At 32.7% G+C, this 25,810-nt stretch overlaps 1 protein-coding gene across 1 annotated transcript in view; it reads left to right on the top strand.

Moving 5' to 3' along the window:
• The window catches only part of LOC108908579 (T-box transcription factor TBX10), a 49,962-nt gene extending 24,539 nt beyond the window's left edge, over nt 1-25,423 (top strand). The window contains exons 8-9 of the mRNA XM_018712652.1: nt 16,129-16,181; nt 24,971-25,423. Of these exons, the coding sequence (XP_018568168.1) occupies nt 16,129-16,181; nt 24,971-25,344 (427 nt within the window). The 3' untranslated portion in view covers nt 25,345-25,423. The remainder of the gene's footprint in view (nt 1-16,128; nt 16,182-24,970) is intronic.
• The last annotated feature ends 387 nt before the right edge of the window (nt 25,424-25,810 follow it).

Genomic DNA, 25,810 nt, shown 5'->3' with positions numbered 1-25,810 from the left:
ATAAATCGAAAAAAATTGATTTCATCGCTTACAGCGCCATCTACTATAAATCAAAAAATTGGAATAAAAAAGGGGTTCGTTCCTATTTAAGATTTTAAAGTTACCCTCCCTCCCCCGCTCCACCTACGAGGGGGGGAGGGGAGGGGGTGCTGATCTCTCGAGATATTTGAAAGTGTCGGGTTAAAAAAAATCACCCGGTATATTAATTCCGCTTCTATCACGGACCCGGGACGTACGATTCGACTAGTACTAGACGCATCCACTCGGCGAAAATATTTTGCTAATAATAAATCGAAGAAGCGATCTTCCCGATTAAGATTATGAAGTATTTATTTTGATTTTACTCGACTTTTTAATTTTGAAACATCTCTTAAGGCATCACGGTTTTATTTTTAGTACTGAACCAATAAACATTTCACTGCGGCATGATTTTTAAATAAATACATCTACACTGTACAGTTTTTCTTTGACACGATACTTCCATTTTATATTTATAGGTTTTTATATAAAAAGTTGTGAAAACAGAGGCCGTTTATAATTCTTTATTTAATGGAATTTACTGCCGGCCGTATCCTATATATTTCTTTTTTAACTATGGATCCGCTCCACTTAGCTTTTGATATACGATACACAAACCGATCTTTCGATTATCGCGCCGGATTTCGGAAAATAAAAAGCAGATATCAGTTCTTTCGTTATCCAATTCTAAGCGGCAAAGTAAACAAACGCGCTATGTGTTTGGAAGGATGATTTCGCTGTAAATTAAGCGGGAGTTTACACACATATTTCAACAAATTTTATATGCGCACGCACATCCGAGTGATATCCTTTTAACTATTATTCCCCGCCTAATTTATTTTTTTCAGTCGATACTTTGCCGATCGCTCCCCAAGGCCCGCAAGGTCAATTTACGAACGAGAACATTTCATATCTTAAACCATTTAAAGTATAAAAGTTCAAATCCATAATCGAAATAACTATGTATACTTTACCGCCTTCATAATGAAAAGAAAAGTCCACTTAATATAGAAAATGTGCTTTGTGTTTAATACTTTAACCGATTTAAAATATAAGTTCACAGACAAGTAAAGGGGTTACTTTGCCGCCCTCATAATAAAAAAACACATATTAACTGCTCACCAAACCGACTTAATACTTTAAACGATTCAAAGTATAAAGAGTAAAGTATATGTTCGCAATCGAAGTACCTAAGTATACTTTGTCGCTCTCGTAAGAAAAAACATGGACATTTTGTCAAAAATAAACTACGGCTTACAATTTTTAAGAATATCTTAGTTATAATACCAGAAAAAGTTAAAGTTAGTTTAATACAGAGAATGTACTTTGTCGGTGTTTCTCAAAGCAAGAAGGGCATTTGATAACTTAATCACAGTATCTCTGAGACTCGATTATGACTAAAAATGTTTAATACTTTAAACGATTTAAAGTATAAGAGTAAAGTATATGTTCGCAAACGAAGTACCTAAGTATACTTTGTCGCTCTCGTAAGAAAAAATTAATATTTTGTCAAAAATTAACTGAGGTTTACAATTTTTTAAGGAAAATTCTATGAGTTATACAAATTGAAAAAGTCAAAGTTAGCTTGATTTGGAAAATATTCCTTGTACTAAGGTAAAGGGGAAATATTACTTAACCACTACATTACAGGAAGTCAATAAAAGTGCTTAATACTTTAATCGATTAAATACGACTGCGACTGTGTATACTTTGCCGCTCTCATAAGAAATAATTAATGTTGTCAAGAATGAACCACGGTTTGCTTCTTAGAGAGGTATGAAAATAGAAAAATTTTAAGTTAGCTTAATTTAGAAATATACTTTATGGGTCCTTTCCCAAAATAAAGGGAAATACAGTGACTTAACCGATACATCTCAGAAGGTCAATCAATAATTGCGGACAAAAGTACTTAATACTTTAAATGATTTAAAGTAGTATAGGAGTAAAGTATAAATTCATAAACGAAGTAACGTTCGCTTCGTGTCTAGGTATACTTTGTCGCCCCCATATGAAAAATAAATACTTTATCGAAAATGTACTTTGTCGCTCTTTTTCCAAAGTAAAGAGAGATACAACCGCTATATCTTAAAGAACAATTATAGGCAGAAATTTTGAAGTATAATTTTAAAGTATAAGTAATGAAGTAATAAAATATACTTTGCCGCTCCCATATAAAAAGTAAATAGATATTTTATAAAAAATTACAATTCTAAAGGATTTCACTGGCGAGTTATGATGGCACATAACAGAAATAGTTAAAGTTAGCTTAGTTTAGAAAACGTACTTTGCCGATCATTTCCGACTCCGTCTTCAAAAAGTTATCTGACATTTTCTATGTCAAAAAAGGACAAGAGCACATCTGTTATTGAAAAAGCTAAGAAAAGAAGAAAGTGTTATACTTTGTCGACGGTTGCCCACAAACACGAGGACTAGGGGTTACTTTACCGACTTCCAAAGCCGCACGAAGAAAGGGACGTGGAGGACAAACGAGCGTCGCTGCATCCGATCGCCCTAGACGCAATTATTGTCGAAGTGGATAAAACGGGCCCGCATCCGAAAAATGCTGTAGCAAATGTGCATTCGGTATGGCATCATTTGTAAGGGGAAGACAGCCAGATTGTAAGATGAATGTGGTTAAATACTTGGTGGCTATTAATTCAACCGAGTGGCAGTTACCAAAATAAACGCGCCTCTTTCGCCGTACGTATAATGACAATACCGGCAGGGCAGAAGGAAGCGCATCCTCTCGAATGATCGCGCGTCGCCCATTCATACCCGTCATAAGGGTTAGGCACATTGGAGGAATTTTTATTTCGAATTATACATTCCTTATTATTTATTTCTATTTTTTTCTACATTATCATTTAATAGAAATTTCACATATTTTGCAGCGTGCTTCACGGCTTTACATTTTGATTTCAATGAATCGACTACAAAATGTGATTTGATTTTTTATCCACGATCACCTTATAATCGGACTTTTATCCACACATATGAATCATCTAAAGTGATGCTTTATGCAATAGTGGAATAAAATAACTTTATTTCACTAGTAGAATAATGAAAATATTTACTTATTAACATTAACATTTACATTTAACTTCTTTTCCGTTAATAACAACCCTTGTAGCAACGTTGCCATCATTTTCGGAACGCATAACATCTGCCGAAGTTTGTGAAGAATTTGCACAAGTTACGGATGTCTCTTCTTGTAAGGAACAGCTATATTTTTCTTGGATTTACCTTGCAATATCGAATTTGTTAGACACAACATAACTTTCTGCTGCAAAAGACCTCTTCCATCCACCATGCCGTTTGATGGTTGTAAGATCAACATCTTTATTGGCCAATAAAGTTGATGAAGTGCGCCTCATACAATGGCCAGTATATGCTTCTGGATTTGCGATATTCAGGATTGAAGCAACTATTGAGGGTACCAAATAAGCAGTAAGCTTGTTATATTTTCCAATATCTATACAGGGTGTCCCGTAAAGTATGTTACAAACTTTGGGTGGTGATAGTACATAAAAAAATATGACTAAAAACTCTAATAAACATAACCTCTTAAACGCACCGTTTTGAAGTTATAGGCCTTAAAAGGTGCAACTACAAAAGTAGTTTTTGTGACGTAACTCTTTGTTGGAAAAAGAAAACATAATGAAATTTTCAGGGACTAGTCAGCTTTAGGAAGCCAATAAATAATGTGGATATTAATAAAATTGAGAAAGCGGAAGGGTGTTTTTTTATCACCCTGTATCCTATTTTTTGCCAAAAAAAATTTTTCTGCAAAGATACAGCAAATATCATAAGATTTTTAGAAAGACCATTGAATTTAGAAATTTTTTTGTCTCTTGCATTTTTTATGTAAAATGATTAGTTTTCTAATAAATTTACAAAATGCAAAGGGAGTTTACTCACCGCTAGGTGTTAAATTTGACGTATTCAAAAAGTAGGCGCCTGTCACTTTTAACATAGTTGACATTTGTTACCATATTTTAATCGTGTCTGTTGACGAATTATTAATTTGTGAGTACAATGGCGGATAACAATCGTTTTACTAATCAAGAATATGCCGAAATGCATTTTATTTATGGATTATGTAATGGAAATGCAACAGCTGCTCGAAGAACATACATAGAACGTTATCCGCAGAGACGTCAGCCGTCTACACAATTATTTACTCGGATTCACAGACGGATTATTGAAACTGGTAGTGTGGTACCCCGTTACATACATTGTGGTAGAATTGCTAGAAGACTACCCGCGCAAGATGAACAAATTTTGAGATCTTTTGAACAAAATCCGGGAGAAAGTGTGCGAAGGGCAGCTAATCAGTTACAGCTTTCCAGAATGTCAGTTTGGCGTGTTTTGAAGGAAAACGGCCTTTATGCCTACCATCTCCAAAAAGTGCAACATTTAATGCCTGAAGATCTTCCCCGACGCCTAGAATTCTGCCGAATAATACTTAACCATCACCAACATAATGTGGAATTTATTAGCTCCATTTTATTTACCGATGAAGCCACCTTTACACGAGATGGTTTACTGAACTTGCACAATGCACATGCATGGTCAGACGAAAATCCTCATGCTACCATTGATAGTCATCACCAACACCGATTCTCAGTCAACGTATGGGCTGGAATAATAGGTGACTATTTGCTCGGGCCTTTCTTTCTACCTCAAAGGCTTGATGCAGTAGAATATTTAAACTTCCTAGAAAACCATCTCCCTGAGTTAATGGAAAATGTTCCTTTAAATTTGAGACAATACATGTGGTACCTCCATGACGGGGCACCTGCGCATTTCAGTGTTCATGTTAGAGAGTATCTACATATGCGGTTTCCTAATCGATGGATTGGAAGAGGATATAATGCACCAATAGCCTGGCCACCGCGATCACCGGACTTGAATCCTGTCGATTTTTATCTTTGGGGACACGCGAAATCTCAAGTTTATGCAACCCCTGTTGATACAGAAGATCAACTTAGACTGCGAATTGTAGAAACCTTTAATTTAATAAGAAATAGTCTATTCATATTCCAAAGAGTCAGATTTAACTTTATAAAGAGACTGACAGCATGTATCGATGCAGAAGGAGGTCAATTTCAACATTTATTATAATAACATATTTTGTTTTAGTTCTGTTTTGGTTACTTAATTAAAAAAATTATTTTGGAAATTGATTGTATTCTTAAAAATTCACTAGGCTTAAGAAATGTATGTAAATAATTCGGAAGCACTCATCTCTCTGCATTTTGTAAATTTACTAGAAAACTAAACATTTTACATAAAAAACACAAGAGACAAAAAAATTTCTAAATTTAATGGTCTTTCTAAAAATCTTATGATACTTGCTGTACCTTTGCAGAAAAATTTTTTTTAGCAAAAAATAGGATACAGGGTGATAAAAAAACACCCTTCTGCTTTCTCGATTTTATTCATATCCGCATTATTTATTGATTTCCTAAAGCTGATTAGCCCCTGAAAATTTCATTAAGTTTTCTTTTTCCAACAAAGAGTTACGTCATAAAAACTACTTTTATAGTTGCACCTTTGAAGGTCTGTAACTTCAAAATGGTGCGTTTAAGAGGTTAGGTTATGTTTATTAGAGTTTTTAGTCATATTTTTTTATGTACTATCACTACCCAAAGTTTGTAACATACTTTACGGGACACCCTGTATTTTTGTAGAGCTTTATAGTAGCCTTCAACATCGAATACTTCGACCACATAGATGAAATTGGATATCTTTTCTTCAAATTTAAAAAATACGATAGCATGAGTTCTTCATTTATTGTCATTACTCTCCGTTTTTCCCTCCATTCGTTAAATTAAAAAAATAAAAATGTATGGTTTATTAAAGTTTTCTATACTATAATATAACACAAAAAAAACATATTTTCCTCGTTATTTTCCTATGACAAAAATCACTATTTTCTGCGTCGAACTGTTCGGGAATAGACACAGGAACTGAACTAATAAAAATAACCACGTTCGGAGTTATGTAACCGATATAAAATAATAAATACGACAATTTTAGTATCAGAGAACTCGTGTTTGTTTCATTTTAATTAGTCTACAGAAAAATACCTTGATGCCCGCCATAAACTAACCTGATGGTCGTGCGTCCATAAATTATCTAACTTATTGCCCGAACGTTCAACTTGCGACAGCACCCGTGGAACCGGGAGAAATAAAAACAAACGTCCAGCAAACGCGAACTACTGCAAACAGAATGGAATTTCTAGAATACGATGCAAGCGATGACGGACCACGGTGAATGTCAAGAACTGTCAACATTAAATTTATCCCAATTACCAGTATGTCGAGAATTCCATCGTTTGCCGGAATCGAAAGAATTGTTTAAACAATTTGTTTGACGACAGCTGGACACAATTTGGCTTCTGCCGTATGTAAGTGTTAAGCAAAAAATGAGTCTTTGACGAAAAGTCGACGTTATTTTCGATACGGTTTCGGAAAATCACAAACACAATCGAATCGATGAAAAATGGCGCAATGAAAGAAATATTAAGTATACAAAAATTCTTCCACTGGTTCAAGTCGGTGTTGAAAATGACATCTGGCATTAATTTCTGGTTCTGTTATAGCTAAAAATATAGGGTGAATCACCCGGTATAACAATAGTCGCAATAACATAATATAAGACTAAAACTGGTCTTATAAGTACAAGATAACCCTTACATAAGTAAATGGAGTTAATTTAAAAATTAGGCTTTCAAGAATGATATGGTCATTATATATATTCTAGGGGAGCATATGAATCATGATGACATGACAACATCTATGTCAATAATATAATCCTATAACTGAAAAGGGCCCTATCAAAGGATTTTAACCTGAACATTGCACTTTAATAATATAGCCTTTATATCCTAAGAAAATATCCTAAAAAGTCATATATGGTTATAAGAAAATAGCTGAGCTTACACGAAATGCTATAGCCTCTATATAAACATCATAAAGGCAGAAAAGAGAGCCCTAAAAAGTTGTAAACAGGATCAAATAAAAACTGAACTTATAAGAATACTTCTTAGTAAAATATTTATGGAACAAAAAAATGATATAGGTAGCCTTTATATTCTATATAAAAAACACCTAATATAAAGGTAGAAAAGTCTGTACATTATTATTAATAGCGTTAAGAAATGGATTTCATTTCAAGAGTTTCATTTTTTTCATTTTAAAAATGGACTATAAGAGTAACGTAGCCCTTATATCCCAAGAAAGAGTTCTAATTGTTTTATATATTAGAGCGTCTTATAATATAATAACATGGATATGACAACGCTTATAAGCAATGTATGTCATAGAGTTAGAAAAAAGTCATATAATTATTTAAAAACTGCTCTTATACTTATTATGTAGCCTTTAAATTTTAGGAAAATAAAGTCCTCAAAAAGGTTGTACAATAGTACCAAGGTCATCAGATCAAGAAAACTATGAAAACTAGTAACATCAAAAGATTTTAACTTCAAAATAGTACTTACAGCTCCTATAGCCAAAAAAGTCCTATAAGTGAAAATAGTTATGTCAAAAGGTTTTAACTTCAAAATTGGACATACAAGAATTATATAGCCTTTATATTTTACGAAAAATGAGTCTTAAAAGATGTTTTATAGCTTTCATATAAAGGCAATAAAGACCTATAAGTGAAAATAGTTTTATCAAAAGGTTTTAACTTCATACAAGGGGCATACAAGAATGATATAACCCTTATATCCGAAGAGAAGGAGGCCCTAATAAAGTGTTGCGCAGAGTCGTAACAAGGTTATGACCTTGAATGAAGACGAAAACTGAGCTTACAAAAATAAATATGAGTAAAAGAGTCATGTAAAGGGGTTTTCATTTCAAAACTGTAGCATAATATGTTTGTAGCCTATCCAAAGAATGTCATAAAAAGGTCTTGTGTTGTGACAACATGGTCATAAGAAAACTGAGTTTACAAAAAAATTTATAAATTAAAGAGTTACAAAGAGGAACCTCCAAAATGAAATTACAAGAACGATATAGCCTTTATATTCTACGGAAAGAGAATCCTAAAAAGGTCTTATAAGTCTTATGTAAAGGCAATAAAGACCTATAAGTGAATATAGTTATGTCAAAAGGTTTAAACTTCAAAACTGGGCATACAAGAAGTATATAGCGTTTATATTTTATGAAAAAGGAGTAATAAAAAAGGTCTTATAGCTTCTATATAAAGGTAATAAAGTACTATAAGTGAAAATAGTTATGTCAAAATGTTTTAACTGCAAAATTGGGCATACAAGAATGATATAGCCCTTATATCCGAAGATAAGAAGGTCCTAATAAAGTGTTGCGCAGAGTCGTAACAAGGTTATGACATTGAATGAAGATGAAAACTGAGCTTATAAAAAAAATATGAGTGAAAGATTCAGGTAAAGGGGTTTTAATGGTTTTAATTTCAAAACTGTAGCATAATATGTTTGTAGCCTTTATATCCAGAGAATGTCGTAAAAAGGTCTTATGTAGTGGCAACATGGACATAAGAAAACTGAGTTTTCAAAAAAATAAAATAAATTAAAGAGTTACAGAAAGGAAAATCGAATTGAAGTTACAAGAAAGATATAGCCTTTATATTCTAAGGAAGGAGGATCCCCAGAAAGTCTTACAACACCTATATAAAGGCAATAAAGTACTATATCTCACTCCTATGCGGAAATAGTCGTATGAAACTTCAAAACTGGGCTTACAAGAATGATATAGCCCTTATACCGTAGTAAAAGAGTCTTAAAATGTTAGTAACGTTTTATAAGTAAAAACCGGAAAAACTCAGATGCGCCGCATGTTCGCCACAACTGCTGGAAAGAAAATAAAGAGATGCGCTAGTAATATTAAGCCAAGCTAAGTAAATATTTTGCTAGTTCTAATGATAAAAAAATAATATGACCCACTGCTCCGGAACGCGAAACCGAATGTTTATTTCATTTTAATTAGTTATAGCTCTCTATAAACCAAGTCGACGGCTTACGGCCCTATAAATCACCAAGATTATTGGACGGGCCTTTAATTTGATGCCAGCATCGGCGAAACGCGAAAAATAAACGGCCGCGCGTCACGCCGGGGCTGTCTTAATTCGTTTTTAATTTCAAACAGAAGCCGGGGGTTATAATTTCGAGGAGTTAGCGGGGCCCCGGGTCTAATAAAGCCGGTCGTAAATACGGCGGGTTGGCGGCGCATCTAATAATTCGAGGTAATTTGCTCGTAAACACCATAAAACAGTTCGTCGCGGTAAGTTATTTGACAGCCGCAGCCCCGTGAGACGTCTTAAATCCATCCGGAATCCGAGCGGAGATGCTGGCGAACCGCCGCTTTTGAGTTGTGGAAAACAAACGGGCCGGGTGGTATTTTTAGAAGGATCGGGCGCCCCTGCGGTCGTACGGGGGGCGCCAGAGAAGTTTGCACAAAACTTGCGAAATAAAAAATAAAGTCCGATCTCGAAAAAAATGTCACTATTTTCCCCCTTAACTTGAAAAATATCGATCGCACGATAAAATTTGTAAATAAAAAAGTTGTAGGAAATCGCATTTACAACAACTCAAGTCCTTACCATTTTTGTTGTAAAGTTGAAAATGGCCGAGATATTGAGCAAAAACGATGGAATTCAGTCGCGATTCTGAATTTACACTACTATTGACCCCCCCTAAAGGATAGAACAATAAAATTGTGGTCTCTAATTTTTTCTCGGTTAAGCCCCTTTTTTGTCTAACCCGACTGGACTATATGAATTTTTGATATAAGTTAGTTTGAGGTATGTAATAACAATAAATGACAGTAAATTATTTTTCAACCCCCGGCCAGGGGTGAAAAAAGATAAAATAAATGGGTTTTCAAGATATCTCAAAAAGGGTAAGAGCTAGAAAAGAAAATTTATATTATATTTATAAAAGTTGCAGAGCATAAAATTCTACATAAAAATGGTCTATTGACTTTCTCTTCTACTTTTAAAATTAACAGAATTAGGGAGATTAGAAGTTAAGGGATGATTTCAAAAATTTTAAAAATCATAAGCCGAAAAATTAATGAATTTTATATATATTTTTTCAATCTACTCTAAAAAATGTAAACTTTCTTTTCAGAGCAATAGATGTTTTTAATTTTTAATAGAAAATTTCAATTTTTTAATAGTTAAGTTTTATAATTTAACACTAACAATTTTTTTCTATGCCATTCGATTGATTATTTAAAATTATGAAAAGTTGCTTTCGAAATTTTGTTTAACGACAAAGATAATAAATGACGTTTGCTTTGTGAAATTATTATAACTTTTTTATTAAAAATTAAAAAATATATCTATTTCCCTGAAAAAATATACATTTTTTAGAGTAGATTGAAAAAAAATATATAAAATTCATTTATTTTTCTGCTTGTTATGATTTTTTAAATTTCTAAAATCATCTCTCCCTTAGCTTCTAGTCTCCCTAACTCTGTTAATTTTAATACATAGTACAAGAAAAAGTGAATAGACCATTTTTATGTAGAATTTTATGCTCTACAACTTTTATAAAGTTACGGGATAGCCAGTGGCGCACAGGCACTAGATATAGAACATCCTGTATATGTATTCTCTCCAAATTCTATATTTACCTTGCCCTTATATAAAAAATAAGTGTAGGTACCAAATTTGAAGTTTCTAAGAAAAATAGTTTTCAAATTATTTGAAAAAAATAGGTTATCTATTCTATATTTAGAACTCTAGAAGGCTATATCTCAGTAGGCGTGCACTTTTGTATATAGGTAAGTTAAACCTGTGGTCAAGCGTTGTCCATCCTTTTCAGAGACACTCTGTATACCTACCTACCTAAAAATTTAGGCAAGTTGACCAAAATTGCGATTTACAGGCCCATTTAATTGGACTATTAATATCAAATCAAAGTTTATATTTTGAAAAATAGTAGGGGTAGGTCATTTTTGTTATTAAAGTTGTGCTATTGCGATACAGGGCGTTAAAAAGAGTTTTTCTTAATAATTTTTAAAGATAAAATGTTAAAAATTGTACACGTACAATAAATCAACTGTTTTCAGAAAAACGTGCAAATCTTAGCGGTGGCGTGGATACGAGGTAGTTTGAGGGATATAATTGAAAGAAAAATTAGTTAAAAATCAAATTTTCTTAAACATCCCAAATAATCCATTCTCGAATTAGATCATAAAACTTGACAGTTTTTTCAAAACTACCCTTTTTCTTCTCTGAAGAAAATGTTAAAAAAGGTGTTTTTTTTTTCATCAATTTAAACGTTATTTGCAGTAAAAATGTGAGAAAATCTCAAAAAAAATTTTTTTCATTTCAATTATTAAGTGTTTAAGCTTCTTAAAAACGTGACCCTTCATTTTTTTTCAAAAGTTTTACTGTTTCATACAAAAAACGGTACGCTAGATCGAGATGAAACCTCACAGGGTTCTTCTGGGTACATATCGAACTGTAAAAGTCATGCTTAATATTAGTCATTTCGTGAATATTTCCAATTTAGCTGTCAATTTTCTAAAAAACCATAAATTACCCGTTTTCTCCTGTTTTTTAAAATTCGTGTAAAAGATGAAAAAAAAATCCGAAAAGTTGCGGCAGGAAATTTATTCCATTTTCGAAACTGCCCTTCAATTTTCTGTTCGACCATTTGTCGCAGAGATATCGATTAAGTCCGATATTTCGATGAAAAATGGTCGTGTCGAAATTTAAAAAAAGGAAATTGAAGCTGAATAAATAAGCTATCTGGTCCATGCAATGACAGCTGAAAAAAAAAAATTTTGTCGAGATATTTCTTAGAATTGCATGATAACCGTAGCTCTTAAAAAAATTAGACCGAAAACTAGAATCTTAGAGCTTCAAAATGCTTTTTTTAATTCCCGATACAACCATTTTTGACCTAAAACAGTGTCAAAAATCACGGAAAAATTTCGGAAATTCTTTTGACCCTTTATAATTTTTTTTATATTAGTGTAGAATTATAAATTTATAGAAAAACGCAGAATCGACCCATTAATTTAGGTACTTGAAATTTTATCAATTTAATAAAAATATGAGAATTTGCAGGAGTGAAATATTTTTTTAGCTTTGTTTATTTTCACTGAATTTTTAGGAATTAGTGAATATTTATAAATAAAACATGATATTATGTTAATATATGCAGTAATTTTTCAGTTTGATTCATGGAATTTTGCTCCATAAGTGAAACGTAATCATAAGTAGTCCAGGAAAATATGCAAAAAATGCGATTTTTTTTATAGAAGAGTGTACGTTTTGAAAAACTGCCAAAATTTCCATGAAGATGCATTTTTTTCAAAAAAAGTTTCAAATAAAAGTTCAAAATTAAATTTTTAACAAAACTGCTCATATGAAAATTTTAGATTTTTCCAATAGTTTTCCAGTATATTATTTAAATGAAGTATAGATTATGCAAAAATTAACGTTTCGGATACTAAATAATGGTCAGTTTATTTTTAAAAAACAAACGTGAATTAGAGAAAAGAAAATTGTGGAAAATTCTTGGAAAATCTTATAAAGTTTACTGAGGTTTGAATATTTATGAGCATCAAACGTATCGTTTTAATATTTTCCAGAAAAATCTGTTTTCTTTCTTTCTTTGAATTTTTTTTACTTGAATATTAAAAAATAAAAATTTGTAATATAATGAAATTGGATAGTAAAATTTTTAACAATTTTTTATGAACTTCCATATGAATATGGAATATTCATATGGAATATGAATATTAATATCTAGATATCTAGCAATATCTAGATTTCTTATGTAAAACTGCTTCATCGCTGTCGAAAAAAAATGTAAGTTAGCCTTTATAACTAATAAAGGAGGACGTGCAAAACAACGTTATAAACAAATTATCCCGGAGTCAGGCAAAAGCCGCTCGGGAATTCACTCTTTTTACATTAAACAGAGCAGATCTAAAGCTTAACTATTTCTTTAATTGTCTCTAAAATTCCGGTCCGATACGTCCAATAGTTAATTAAGAATTAACGTTACAAAACAAAGGTATCTTGGGAACATAGAGGCGTAGGTGATTTCTCTTTTTTTTTAATTACCTTGCCACAGCATTTGTAAACCAACTATAATAAGAATTTTTTTTTATTAAAAAATATAATCGTGATAATTTAAAAGAATTAAAATTATTAATTTGGAGAATTGATTATATTAACTACTCTGCGAGATTTTTTTATGTTTTCTCTACTACCCCTCGTATTCTAGACGATAGCCTTAAATCGTGACCCAGCCCTGTCATAATTTTTTCGTGATATGAATTAGTAGCAGGCCTAAAGCAATTAGTTAAGCGGGCGACTGTTTAATTTGTCACTTGGGGGAGATTTTCGAAATTTAATATTATTGGTTAATGGAAGCCGCAATATTTTTAGATACCGTGATGCGAAGTCACAATATTTTTGTTTAGTAAGCCGCTACGGCTAATAAATTTGTGTAACGCTTCCGAAAAGAATAACAAGGTTATGCATCTGCGCTGCTTATAGACCGTCGATGATACAGAGTGGTCCAATAAAAATATGAATGCTCGTCAAAAACATTTGTCAGAGACGGGATTCGAATGAATATTTTTTTATACACAGCGTTATAGATGTACTCTTTCACGCAATGAAGACGATTCATTTTTCGAAAAATCACAGAGATATTTTTAATTAAAATTGTAGTTATTCTTAACGGGCGTTACATAATCACCAAGTATCTCAAATTTCACCGATTTATAATGAAAATAGTTTCTTGCACGTTTTGATTGATTTTTTTACTTTCTTTGTATGCCTTTGCATAACGAAATTTTTGAGAAAAGTTTACGCTGCTCGCTTTCTAAATCATATCAAATAGAAAGCGGTGGGGCAGTGGAAAAACAATTTTGCATACCGCTATCTTATCTGTCATATATCGGTTTGTTTGTAATTGTTGTCACCTTTCAAGTTTAACTAATAACAAAATGAATGATTTTAATGAAGAAGTTGATGTGCTGCAGGTTTATTATGAATGTAAAAAAAAACAGTGTTGCAGCTTTACAATTATATCGACAACGTTATCCTAATAGAATTTCCCCTAACAGAAAAAACTTTAGTAAACTTGAAGGGAATCTAAGACAGTGTGGAACGCTGAAGAAGAAAAGAGTTTCTTTTGGATATGCTTGCAATGAAAATCAAGAATTAGATTTACTATTAAGTGTGCAAGAAAACCAGAATACTTTCATATGGGAATTACCCAGGAATCATAATTTAACAGAGTGCTTTGTGTATAAAATTATACATAAACATAAATAATGCAAATAATAATTCCAACTTTCCAAAAATTTTACGGACAGACAAAAGTAATTTTTCCAACAACGGCAAGTCTAACCGTAAAACATCATACCATTGGAACCATGATAATCCTAGAATTATAAGAGAAAGAAATTTTCAAAATCGATTTCATATTAATGTGTGGTTCAAAAATATTAAGGTCATACTTCTTTGATAGTTCTTTAACTGGTGAACGTTGTAACGTTGATAGATCAGTTACAAGAGCATTTGGAAGAATTAACAGTTAATGAGTATGTCCATATCATTTTCTAACAAGACCGTGCACCTCAACAAATGCCCATAAAATTATTTAAATGCTACCTTTGAAGATCGCTGGATTGGTACAAGAGGACCCTTACATTGGCCATCACGATCCCCAGATCTTAATCCATTGGATTTCCTTTTCTGGAGTTTCACAGAAATCGAAGTTTATCTAACACCACCAAATAACATTGATCAGTTGACAGTCATAATTAGTACCGTAATAAATAATATTCCAGAGAACGAAAGAAATAGACAACAATTTCAACAGTACTTTTAAATTTCACTATTCATTTTTTGTTTGCATATAATATTGTATTGTACAATTTTTTGTTTATTAATATTACTAAATTATTGTTACATACATAATTTTCCTACATTTTAACTGTCTTAAATTTGCTTCAAGTTTACTAAACTTTCTTCTGTTTGGAAAAATTCTATTAGAATTGTCGATATAAATGCTATAATATGTCACTACACTGTTTTGTCTACATTCATAATAAACCTGCAGTATATCGACTAAATAATTAAAATTAATTTTGTTATAAGTTGAAAGGTAACAGCAATTATAAACAAACCGATATGTGACAGACAGCGGTGTGCACAATTGTGTTTCCAGTGCCTTCTATTTGATAATATGATTTAGAAAGGGAGCATCGTAAACTAAAGTCAAAGGCCGATTTTGATGTTTAGAAACAAAAAGAATTAACTGCCGAAAACCAAGTATTGTGTAATTATATTATTATAATTTTAATTTTTATAGTTACAAAACTACAATTACTAACATTAAACTTATTGTAAAATACCGACCACGTTTTGTTGCATTTGTTATTACAATTACGTTTAAAAAAAATTTAACGGGAACTTACCTTTTTCTGGAAACGATAACGGACGTCTAAGGCATGGACTCGATCTAGAAAAAAAAATAAATAAACATGTAACAAATCTGTACAGCCTAGCCGCAGGAAATTCGAGCTATTTTTGAAATTTCGTGTTTTACACAGAATCCAGGGCTATAAATAATATTGTGACAGTCGATCAATCTTCATCAAAATCCACTTGGCTACTCGAACAATGCTTTATTATTTCGAGACGTGTAATAGACGTCTAAATAACAAACGGGGATTTGTCTAATTTTTTACGTTCGGGAAACTCATTAATTTAAGTGTGATTAATTTGAAAGTCGAATCTGGATAAATCGTTAATTTGTAAACAAATTGGAAGGAATGGTGAATGACGGAATGTCGGATCTCCAAATGGGTCTACTCAGGATCGCGATACGAAAAAATTAACCGACATTTTTCTATTAATATTAACAAAAATAAAAACAGCAAATTTTGACAGAAAATTAGATGTAAAAGTGCTTGACTTTCGATATTTTGTCACTTCGTGTTTAAAGTGCTGTTTTAATTCAATGTCAAAGAATAAAGTGTCAGTCTTAATCCCCAAGTGATTAAATTTGCTTTTAATCAACTTGTTCTAATGTTTAAAAATACTTTCTTTTTTTTTCAGCGGTGCCGAAGTTGTAAGTCAGGCAAGCCAGTCCCAAAGGACGAGAACCACGTCTAGGTCTACGCCAAATAGTCTGGGTACAAAAGGTGAGAGAAAATATAAAACAATTTTTGACTTAGGTATTTTGATCACTTTTTACGAATATGTGGAAACTAGTCATGTATCTTTTCAAAAATTGGTACTGACAAAACATATCTAATAAAAACCATATATTTTTGAAGATAAATTTAATCCCCCAAGGATTAAAAGTGATACCTTACCCTTGAAACTAGAGATTAAAACAACTTTTAATCCACAAAACGAGAAAAGACACTTTATACGAACTCTGCATATTCTGTAAATTAAAAGTGCTCTTTGCATGTCACTTTTAACGTCTAGTGTTTATTTTCACTTGCAGTCCATAAGGGACTGAATAAAAAACAAATAATGTGTGTAAAACTACAAGGGAACAATTTAAAGTGCACTATTTTTTCAGTTAAACTCTTACGGATTACAGGTCAATTTAGGCAATAAGATCAATGTTTTTCTTCCCACAAATATGATTCGAACATTACTTTTAACGGATAAAGTGCAGAAAGGCACTTTAAATAGATTTTGCACATTTAATGATTGTGATGTTGATGTTTTAGTTTTATTTTTGGAGAGAAAAATGTCACTTTTAATCATTAGCTGTTAAATTTACTTTTAAGTAATGAGGGATTCAATAAAAAAAATTAAATGTGTTTTTAAAGTGTCATGGCTTTTCGAGTTGTTATTATGCACTTTCCTAGACTTAGCTAGAAATCTTTGAGCTGTCCTTGTTGTTCTCGAACTAGGCTCTGTGAAGGCGAATTCGTGTAAATTGGTGACACCTAAACATACCGTTAAAAACTGTGTGTAATGAGTAGAAAAATATTTGTAGCACCGATTTAAAGTGCATTTGTAAATACTCAATTCCTCTATATTTTTTATTTAATGCGTAATGAACTGAAAGTAAAATTGATGCTTTTCTCCCCAGAAATAAAGGTTAAAACAGAAAGTTCAGAAAGACACTTTATATGAATTTTATGTACACTCAATCAGTTAATGAAGTGCTACTTTATTCTTTATTTGCGAAGAGAAAAATTCTACTTATTAATTACAGAGTATGTATGGTATGAAAAATTATAATAGTAATTTAAAGTTCGTTTATAAGTACCTATTTCGTCTATTTTTATTTAACCATTAGAGAAAAGTGACGGTTTTTTAGACGGAGATATAGGTTACAACAGACAATGTCCGAGAAGACACTTTATAAGTACTTTATCTGTTTAAAGTGCTTTAGACGAAAATATAAGTTAAAATAGTACTTTTAATACAAAAAATGCGAAAAGACTTTATACGGATTCTATGCACTTCATGAATTAAAAGTGCTGCTTTAACCTCTAGCTGTCAGGTGCACTTTTAAAAAGTATAAAAGTGTGCATGATATATAAAATTATAATGGTCACAATTTAAAGTGTATTTGCCATTATCGCTTAGGAATTAAAAGTTAATTGAACCGTTAGAGAAAATTTACTCTAAACGAAAATATAGGTTAAACAGCACTTTTAATACAAAAACTGTAAAATGGCACTTTATATAGATTCTACGCACTGCATGATTTAAAAGTGTTGTTTTAACCTCTTTAGTTGTTGTCAGATTCATATTTAAAAAGTATAAAGTGTGTATGATATATAAATATAATGGTAACGATTTAAAGTGCATTCGCAAATATCGTTTAGGAATTAAAAGTTAATTGAACCGTTAGAGAAAATTTACGTCTTTAATAGACAAAAATTAAGGTTAAAACAGCACTTTTAATACAAAAAATGCGAAAAGACACTATATATACATTTTACGCACTTCGTGAATTAAAAGTATTGTTTTAACCTGTAGCTGTCAGATTGGCATTTAAAAAGTACAAAGTGTGTATGATATGTAAAATTATAATGGTAACGATTTAAAGTGCATATATCGCTTAGAAATTAAAAGTTAATTGAACCGTTAGAGAAAATGTACGATTTAATATACAAAAATAAAGGTTAAAACAGCACTTTTAATACAAAAAAAATGCGAAAAGACACTTTATATGAATTTTACGCATTTCGTGAATTAAGAGTGTTGTTTTAACTAGTTCACACTTAAATAGTAAATAGAGGTTTTTATATTGCAAATTATGTAAAAAAATTATCACTTTTGAAACGAACGTGGATAAATTATTAATATTCTGTCTCTGTTGTCATATTTTAACAAAGTAGGAAGACTTATGACATGCAGCTTCGCTTTTAATACGAAAACCGCACGTTATACGAGATTATGCGGCACCGGGAATAGCCGGCAAAGTTATACCGAAACTATCAACTTCATGTATATATTTTGGGACACGCATTTTAAATTAAGAACACAAATATACAGAGCGGAGGGCGGCGCGCGGGCCCCGATCGCTCAAATATTTAAAATACGTTTCCTGCTCCAAACAAAAACAGGAATTTATAATACGAATTAAAATATAAAGTAAAACAAGCTGTTTACGTTGTAAAACAGTGACTAACACATGTATCGGCCGGCGATATTGAAATAAGTACGCTTTTATTGGATTCTGAGTTTACGCTCGTCTAATTTACGATTAGAAACATTTAACTATATTCTGTCGGGTGGAGAGAGGAACGACTTTTGTGACTTGTTTAACATAACAGCGGGCGCATTTCGTGGTGTATAACGATAATTTATGGACTCCGTAAGCGGCCATGTGCTCCGAAATTATAAACAAAATCCATTTTACTACCCAGCAGACTCGGTACTTAGTAAACTGTTTACCGAATCCTAAAAGTCGAACCCTTCACCGTTTTACGACCCGTTTTCGTAAACACTCTGTAATTGTGTTTAACATCGACGTGCTACAAACGCAGGATAAATAAATGATGTGACTCAATTAGTGAGAGCGGACCGCGATTTTTTTTTGTAGTGGATTGCCCGTTATCCGCGACGGTGTTGCCAAGTGCTCGAAGAAAGGTCCTACGTTATGTTCTGAAAAATTCCTATATTTTCTTAAAAACAAAACTCATAAAAGTCCTTGGTTTATCCTAGATTTTTTTTTAAAAAGACTATTTGGGTTCAAGATTTTAGTCCAGGAAACCAAGAGAAAAATAGGGTAAATTTTCATGAAAATTTGGAATTAAGCTTATTTCACCCTGTAGATGAAAAGTTATATATGCTTGATATGCGCTTCTTATTTTTAGGGGATGAAAACCACCCCTTATGCTCAAAAACTGAATAAATATAAAAATAGGTGTTATACAGGGTGTTAAAAAAAGAGTGTAAAATATTTCAGGAGGTAATAGTATGAACCAAAATAAGCAGAAAAGTCTTAATAAACATGGGTCCGCAAAGTAACGGTTGCGGAGATATGGACCACTATTCGTTTTTCAAACATTTTATTTTATTAGGAATAAACCGACAAAGGAAGCTTTTAACAAACAAAAAACAAAGTTACAGAAGATGTTCAAAGTGCCCTCCGTCCATTTCCAAGCAGGCACGACATCTTCGTCTCAACGATATTCGAACTCTTTCGAAAACACCCTCCTTGGTTTGGATTTCTTGACACTTTTGATTAATCCGTAGCTGCAGCTCTTCCAGGCTATTTACAGGAGTACCATACACTAATGTCTTCAAATATCCCCAAACAAAGAAATCTAGAGGGTTCAGATCAGGCGATCTTGGAGGCCATAAAACAGGTCCGGCCCTTCCTACCCATCTATGTGGAAAAGTTTGGTGTAAATGCTCTCTAACGGCCATGGAAAAATGAGCTGGAGCACCATCATGCTGGAACCACATTTGTTGCCTCTGATTCAAAGGAATGTCTTCCAAAAACTCATACAGTGTGTTCTGCAGAAAGTTGAGGTAAGCAGCGCCTGTTAATCGGTTTGGTAAAACAACAGGACCTAGAAACCTGTCACCTACAATACCCATCCAAATGTTTAATGAAAAACGTGCCTGATGTCCAGATTCTATTAGAGCATGAGGATTTTCGTCGGCCCAAATATGCGTATTGTGAAAATTAAACACTCCATTTCTTGTGAACCCGGCCTCATCAGTAAAAAGAATGTTTGCAAGAAAACGAGGGTCTTCAGCATCATGACGTAGAAACCAGCGGCAAAAAACCAAACGTGCTTGATGATCATTTATTGGATTTAAGGCCTGTACTCGTTGCACATGGTATGGATAAAGCAGTTGCTCGTGAAGGATTCTCCAAACAAGAGGACCACTAATTCCTACCTCGGCTGATATTCTCCGCACACTCGTACCTGGATTCTGCTCTACCAGTGCTAGAATTTCTTCTTCTGCTCTAGGAGTGGATACCGACCTTGGTCTTCCGGATAAATGGCACTGTTTGCTCAAGGAACCGGTATCACGCAATCTTTGGTGAATTCTTCCAAACATGCGTTGTGAAGGAATCTGGCGATTTGGATAAGCGTCAACATAAAGACGTCGCGCTTCGGTGGCGTTCCCATTAGCACGACCATACATGAAATGCATGTCTGTTAATTCTGCGTTAGAGTAACCAGCCATAGCGAAAGAAAACTTGTGCACTGAGAACAACTGTCAAATACGTACTGTTTATTTCACTAAACATCAACCAACTATTATAAGAAAATACACAACGTTTTTGCAAAATAAAAAAAGGGGCTAAAAAACATAAAACATTCCATATCTCCGCAACCGTTACTTTGCGGACCCATGTTTATTGAGACTTTTCTGCTTATTTTGGTTCATACTATTACCTCCTTAAATATTTTACACTCTTTTCTTAACACCGTGTATAGGCTAAAATCATATCTTAATATATGGATTTTTCTTTTTACTGTGTTGCCACATTACTCGAAATGTACAAATGTACAAATTCAACTATATAGGGTGTTCCACTTTTCAGCCAGACACCAACTTTGGTTTTTTAAATGGAAACACACATTTTTTATATTTTTTTCGGATTCTACATAAAAAATAAAGGGTACTTTGTGTAGAATAGTTCTATTCAAATATTCCCTAGAACTAGGGACTTTTTTCTGATCTGGCAACACTGCGGGGACGAGTATATGACAAGCTGCACAAATGGTTGGATAAGTGGATGAAAAGTAGTATATTATGTTACATAGTCAATAAGTGCCATTTTCGATTCTCAAGATCCACATACACAATCGCATTAATTTTTATGAAAATAGTAGTTACTTAAGCTACAAATGCAAAACGTCATTGTTTATTGCATAAACGGCTTTTAGCTTTTATTTTCGATAGTGCAAATGTTCCCAAGAAATGGTTGACGACTAATATTATTCGAATGTCATCACTAAACATAGAAGCTGCTAGTCATACTCTATGGCTCAGGTAAAACAGGAAAATCATCTCGATATATTCCAACATAAGGAGTGCCACAAGGTTCCGTATCAGGGCCCTTATTATTCTGGTTTTTGTATTAATGACGGACTACAAACTTATAGTGAAATTTGTATTATATGAAAACTATATTAAACAAAGTGTAGAATATAAAGTATACGAGATTGTATCGGACTATAAAAAAGTATCATATCACGTCTTTCAGTCACTAAACACGATTCATATTTCCTCTCATGTGAGAGACTAAAAAGTTACGGTTTTTATCCCGAACAGCGTTTCTCACACAAAATTACTGGACTTCGCGCGTTTTTTTTCAATTAATACTATTTTCTGTAACCTTTCGACAAGTGCCTTCCATTCACCAATTCCAGAAGCCGCTGCTGTGGATCAAGGAACAAGTGTAACCGAAAAATTCCCCAGACCCGACGAAACCGCAGAGCTTTCCGATGTTTACACCCGATGTCGCGTTTCATCCTACTAATTGGGAATGTATATACAATAAAATAAGGATGTTATTGCCCGGATCCGGATAGATTGGATAAATGTTTATGTTATATTTAACTTTTATATCCCATATTGGCACTAATTGAGAAAAAAGCGCTACTATTAATCGCGAACGCCGGCCTCTGTATTATTACCCTGACGATGAGTTCTTCGAAACACATTTGCCGGGATTCGCGGGAAAATGATCGGGTAGATATTTACTTATAAACAATGCCGATAGGTCGAGAATTGATGTGTCATAATACAAAGATTTTGTTTTTATAAATTTGTAAGTTCTGCTACATCAACTTGCGGAGTACCTCAAGGGTCAAACTTAGGCCCACCTCGAATTTTGTTAGTCCTAAATGAACACATTTGCCGGGATTCGCGGGAAAATGATCGGGTATATATTTACTTATAAATAATGCCGATAGGTCGAGAATTGATGTGTCATAATACAAAGATTTTGTTTTTACAAATTTATAAATTCTGCTACAACAACTTGCGGAGTACCTCAAGGGTCAAACTTAGGCCCACCTCGAATTTTGTTAATTCTAAATGATTTTTAAGATTGTAGCAACTATGCACAGGAAATGAGTGCAAAACAAATAGTAGATGGTTAATGGTGTACCTTTCAATGACTCTGTTTCAAAAACTCAATATTAACAGTTACATAACCACATATTTATTATTATTATTATTATTATTATGTTATTAACAACTCCGTGGGCGGGACTAATACTGTAAAATTTAAAAGTAATAATGTTATCTACTTGAAACAAGATAACCTTTTTGTAATTTGTTTTCATAAACTGTCATTAAGTTGCGTACTTTTTCGAAAAACTGCATATAAAAAAAGGATTCTCAGGGAAATATCTGCGGTTTTATTGGCTAGAGAGTTCATATGAAAGCGAAGGTAACGCTGCTTTTAATTTTTTCGATATTTTCAATAGTTGAGGAGGTATATCGGGTTTACTAAAATGCACAGATGTACTTGAAATTTATATAGCGTCTTACCCAGTGCTCCCTCTGTGCATCATTTTTTTTTGAGATTTTTTTGAATTTAGATTTTAAGATCTTGTTGTTGAAAGTTGTTCATTTTAACATAGTTTTATATGGCGAAGATGGACGGTGCGGCTAATAACTGAGAAAAAAATATAGAAATTGTGAAACAAAACTTTTCCATAGATAGTACACAGTATTATCTTATTTTTGATGTAAAACTAATGTAAGTTTTGAACATAGTACCGCTGTATTAATTAGAAACAGAAACCCATAATTGCATTTCTGTCCGACTTGAGGATTAATGTGGCAACGTCGCAATCAGCTGACAGCAAGGAGGGAATACATTTGAAAGACTTGATAAAAACGAAATTGATTTCAAACATACATTTTTCCTAAATCCCATGTACATTGTTAACAATAAATTATCCACAACAGATGATTTTTTGTAATGTTTTTAAAAAACTAGATTAATTAAAAAAGACTAGAAAGCTGTGATATATTTATTGGAATAAAGAAATACAGTTGATAAATCCTTTTAATATATTTAATAGTTTATAAAAACATCGTAATCATTACCCAGCAATATTTAGGGTTACATAAAGTTTTCTTTACTTGATTAATACAATTAGTAATACTTGAGATAAAAGCATTTGTACAGAATAACAAAGGAACATAAATATTTCTCAGCTAACTTTATATCTAAAAAATGAGTTATATTTGCAAAACTTTTGTAACATTACTAAAATAGAGTTGAAAAACACGAACAGTGAGTAATAATGTAATTTCTATCACATAACCGTCAAAATTGCATCCAACATTTTCTTTGACTTGGACGAGAGATGGGCGCGAGTGTCATTTCATTTCTTTAGAACTAAATTAACATAATTTTTTTCTCGTTGTTTTACCAGTTCACATGATTTACGGATTTTAAATAATTGATACAAATCTTCGCGAGGATAATACGATATATTTGCTATATATAATTTTACATAGTTTACACACAATATATTTTTGAACGCGTACGCATCTTTACCCGAATATGACGCGCAATATCTCCGATGTCCGAGGTCTGTAGGTTCGCAGTGTGTACAACTGCACTAGATTATTAGCGCTGTTGCCACATCTACATAGTGTTTATGCGTTCATTAAATATAATTTAAAACTACTTACATATGACATTTTTATGTTGTCAATTTTTAATATGTATGTTATGTGCATATTTAGTAGATTTCTTTGCTACATAGATAATGTTTATCGCAAATAATTTCAATAGAATTTAATTTTTTGAAGTTGGTAGCGGGTTTTAGTCCCAAAAGAAAAGCATAGGACCCCCCTGCGATCCTCACTTCCCTCGGACCCCGATATACCTCCTTAAAAGATTAAAAACGACTTTTTTATTATTTGATCCAGAGGACAGATTTTTTTTCCTTACATAATAAACAAGAATAGCCAACTATTAAGTTAATAAACAATAATTTGTGACCTACAATTTTCTTTCAAGAAAAGATAACATGATTATAATATGCTACATTTGTCTTGAATAATTCCTACCATTAATATTAAATTTTAATACATATATAGGGTGTCCCGCATAAGAACCAACACAGGGCAGGCGTCCAAAATATTGTAATTTAACCAAACTTACCTATAATAAAATCTATGTAGATCATAAAATTAAGAATAGAATTCGTTTAACCGTAAGTATTAAGTATTTCTTTTAAATGCTGTCTATTTTTAAAGTAAGAGATTATATTTCTGGGTAGAAAGTATTTAAATAAATAAATAATTTTCTCGAAAGAAGAAAATATTTTCTTGCGTAAATATAAACGTACGATACCTTAAAATCAAATGTTGTACATTTGAAGCAAGAAAATTTTTTTTGCGTGTATTTTTATAAATAAAATCGCTCCCTAATGTTAATTCTTAAGGCTCCAACCCCCAAGCACCAAAACCTCCTCACACAGCGTGTTATTCTTTCCAGATGACGACCACCAAGACCAACTGGCCCACCAACCGGACGCCGCGCACATCTCCCACCCCTCCGCCATATTTCAGAACCGCTACCAGAACACCACCCAATCCTCGGCGCCCTCTATCCTCCAGTCGAACTTACTAACGGCCGGACTTAGCCCGATAGGACAGCCTTACTCCGCGGAAATCTGCAACTACGGCCCTGTCTACCACTCCCACAACCTGTTGCACAACTACAACCCGGTGTACAGCAACGAGAAGGGGATGAGGAGTCCCAATTTCGGTAGGACTATGTACGGCAACTACCCCGGGTTCTATGGGAATAACGGGAATTTCAGAAGTACGGGCCTGCATCAAAACGGGTACGACTTTAGTCCGAGATAGATAATGCGACGGGTTAGGGATCTTAGAATATTTTAAAGAATTCAAAACGTACTATTTTAAGAGAGAATATTTTGTTGTAAGGCGAGCGGTTCACCCCTAAAAAGATGCTTCTAAATGAAGGTAACCGACTAAATTTTTAAAACAAAAACCTACTGCATGGAATTTTCTTTATTTTATAAAGTGTATTTTTCTGATAATTTACATATTTCTTTTATATTTTTCGGCGTGGTCAGTCAATTATCATAAACAAAAAAGTTGTAAAAAAAAATTACGCCGAATGGCTTTGAAAACAGTTTTTTATTGTAAAATGGACCAAAATAAATACTTATTGACAAAAATTCGAAAAATGCTTCGTTTCTGAGATATTTACAATTTAATGTGAAAAAGTGACGAAATCGACAAACTTTCGGAATTTTTTTCTCAAAAACTACTGAACAGAGTTTAATTCTAAAAAAAGCATAATAAT

Source organism: Anoplophora glabripennis, unplaced genomic scaffold, assembly GCF_000390285.2.
Source record: "Anoplophora glabripennis isolate ALB-LARVAE unplaced genomic scaffold, Agla_2.0 scaffold316, whole genome shotgun sequence".
Lineage (NCBI taxonomy): Eukaryota > Metazoa > Arthropoda > Insecta > Coleoptera > Cerambycidae > Anoplophora > Anoplophora glabripennis.
This window is presented reverse-complemented; position numbering and strand designations above follow the sequence as displayed.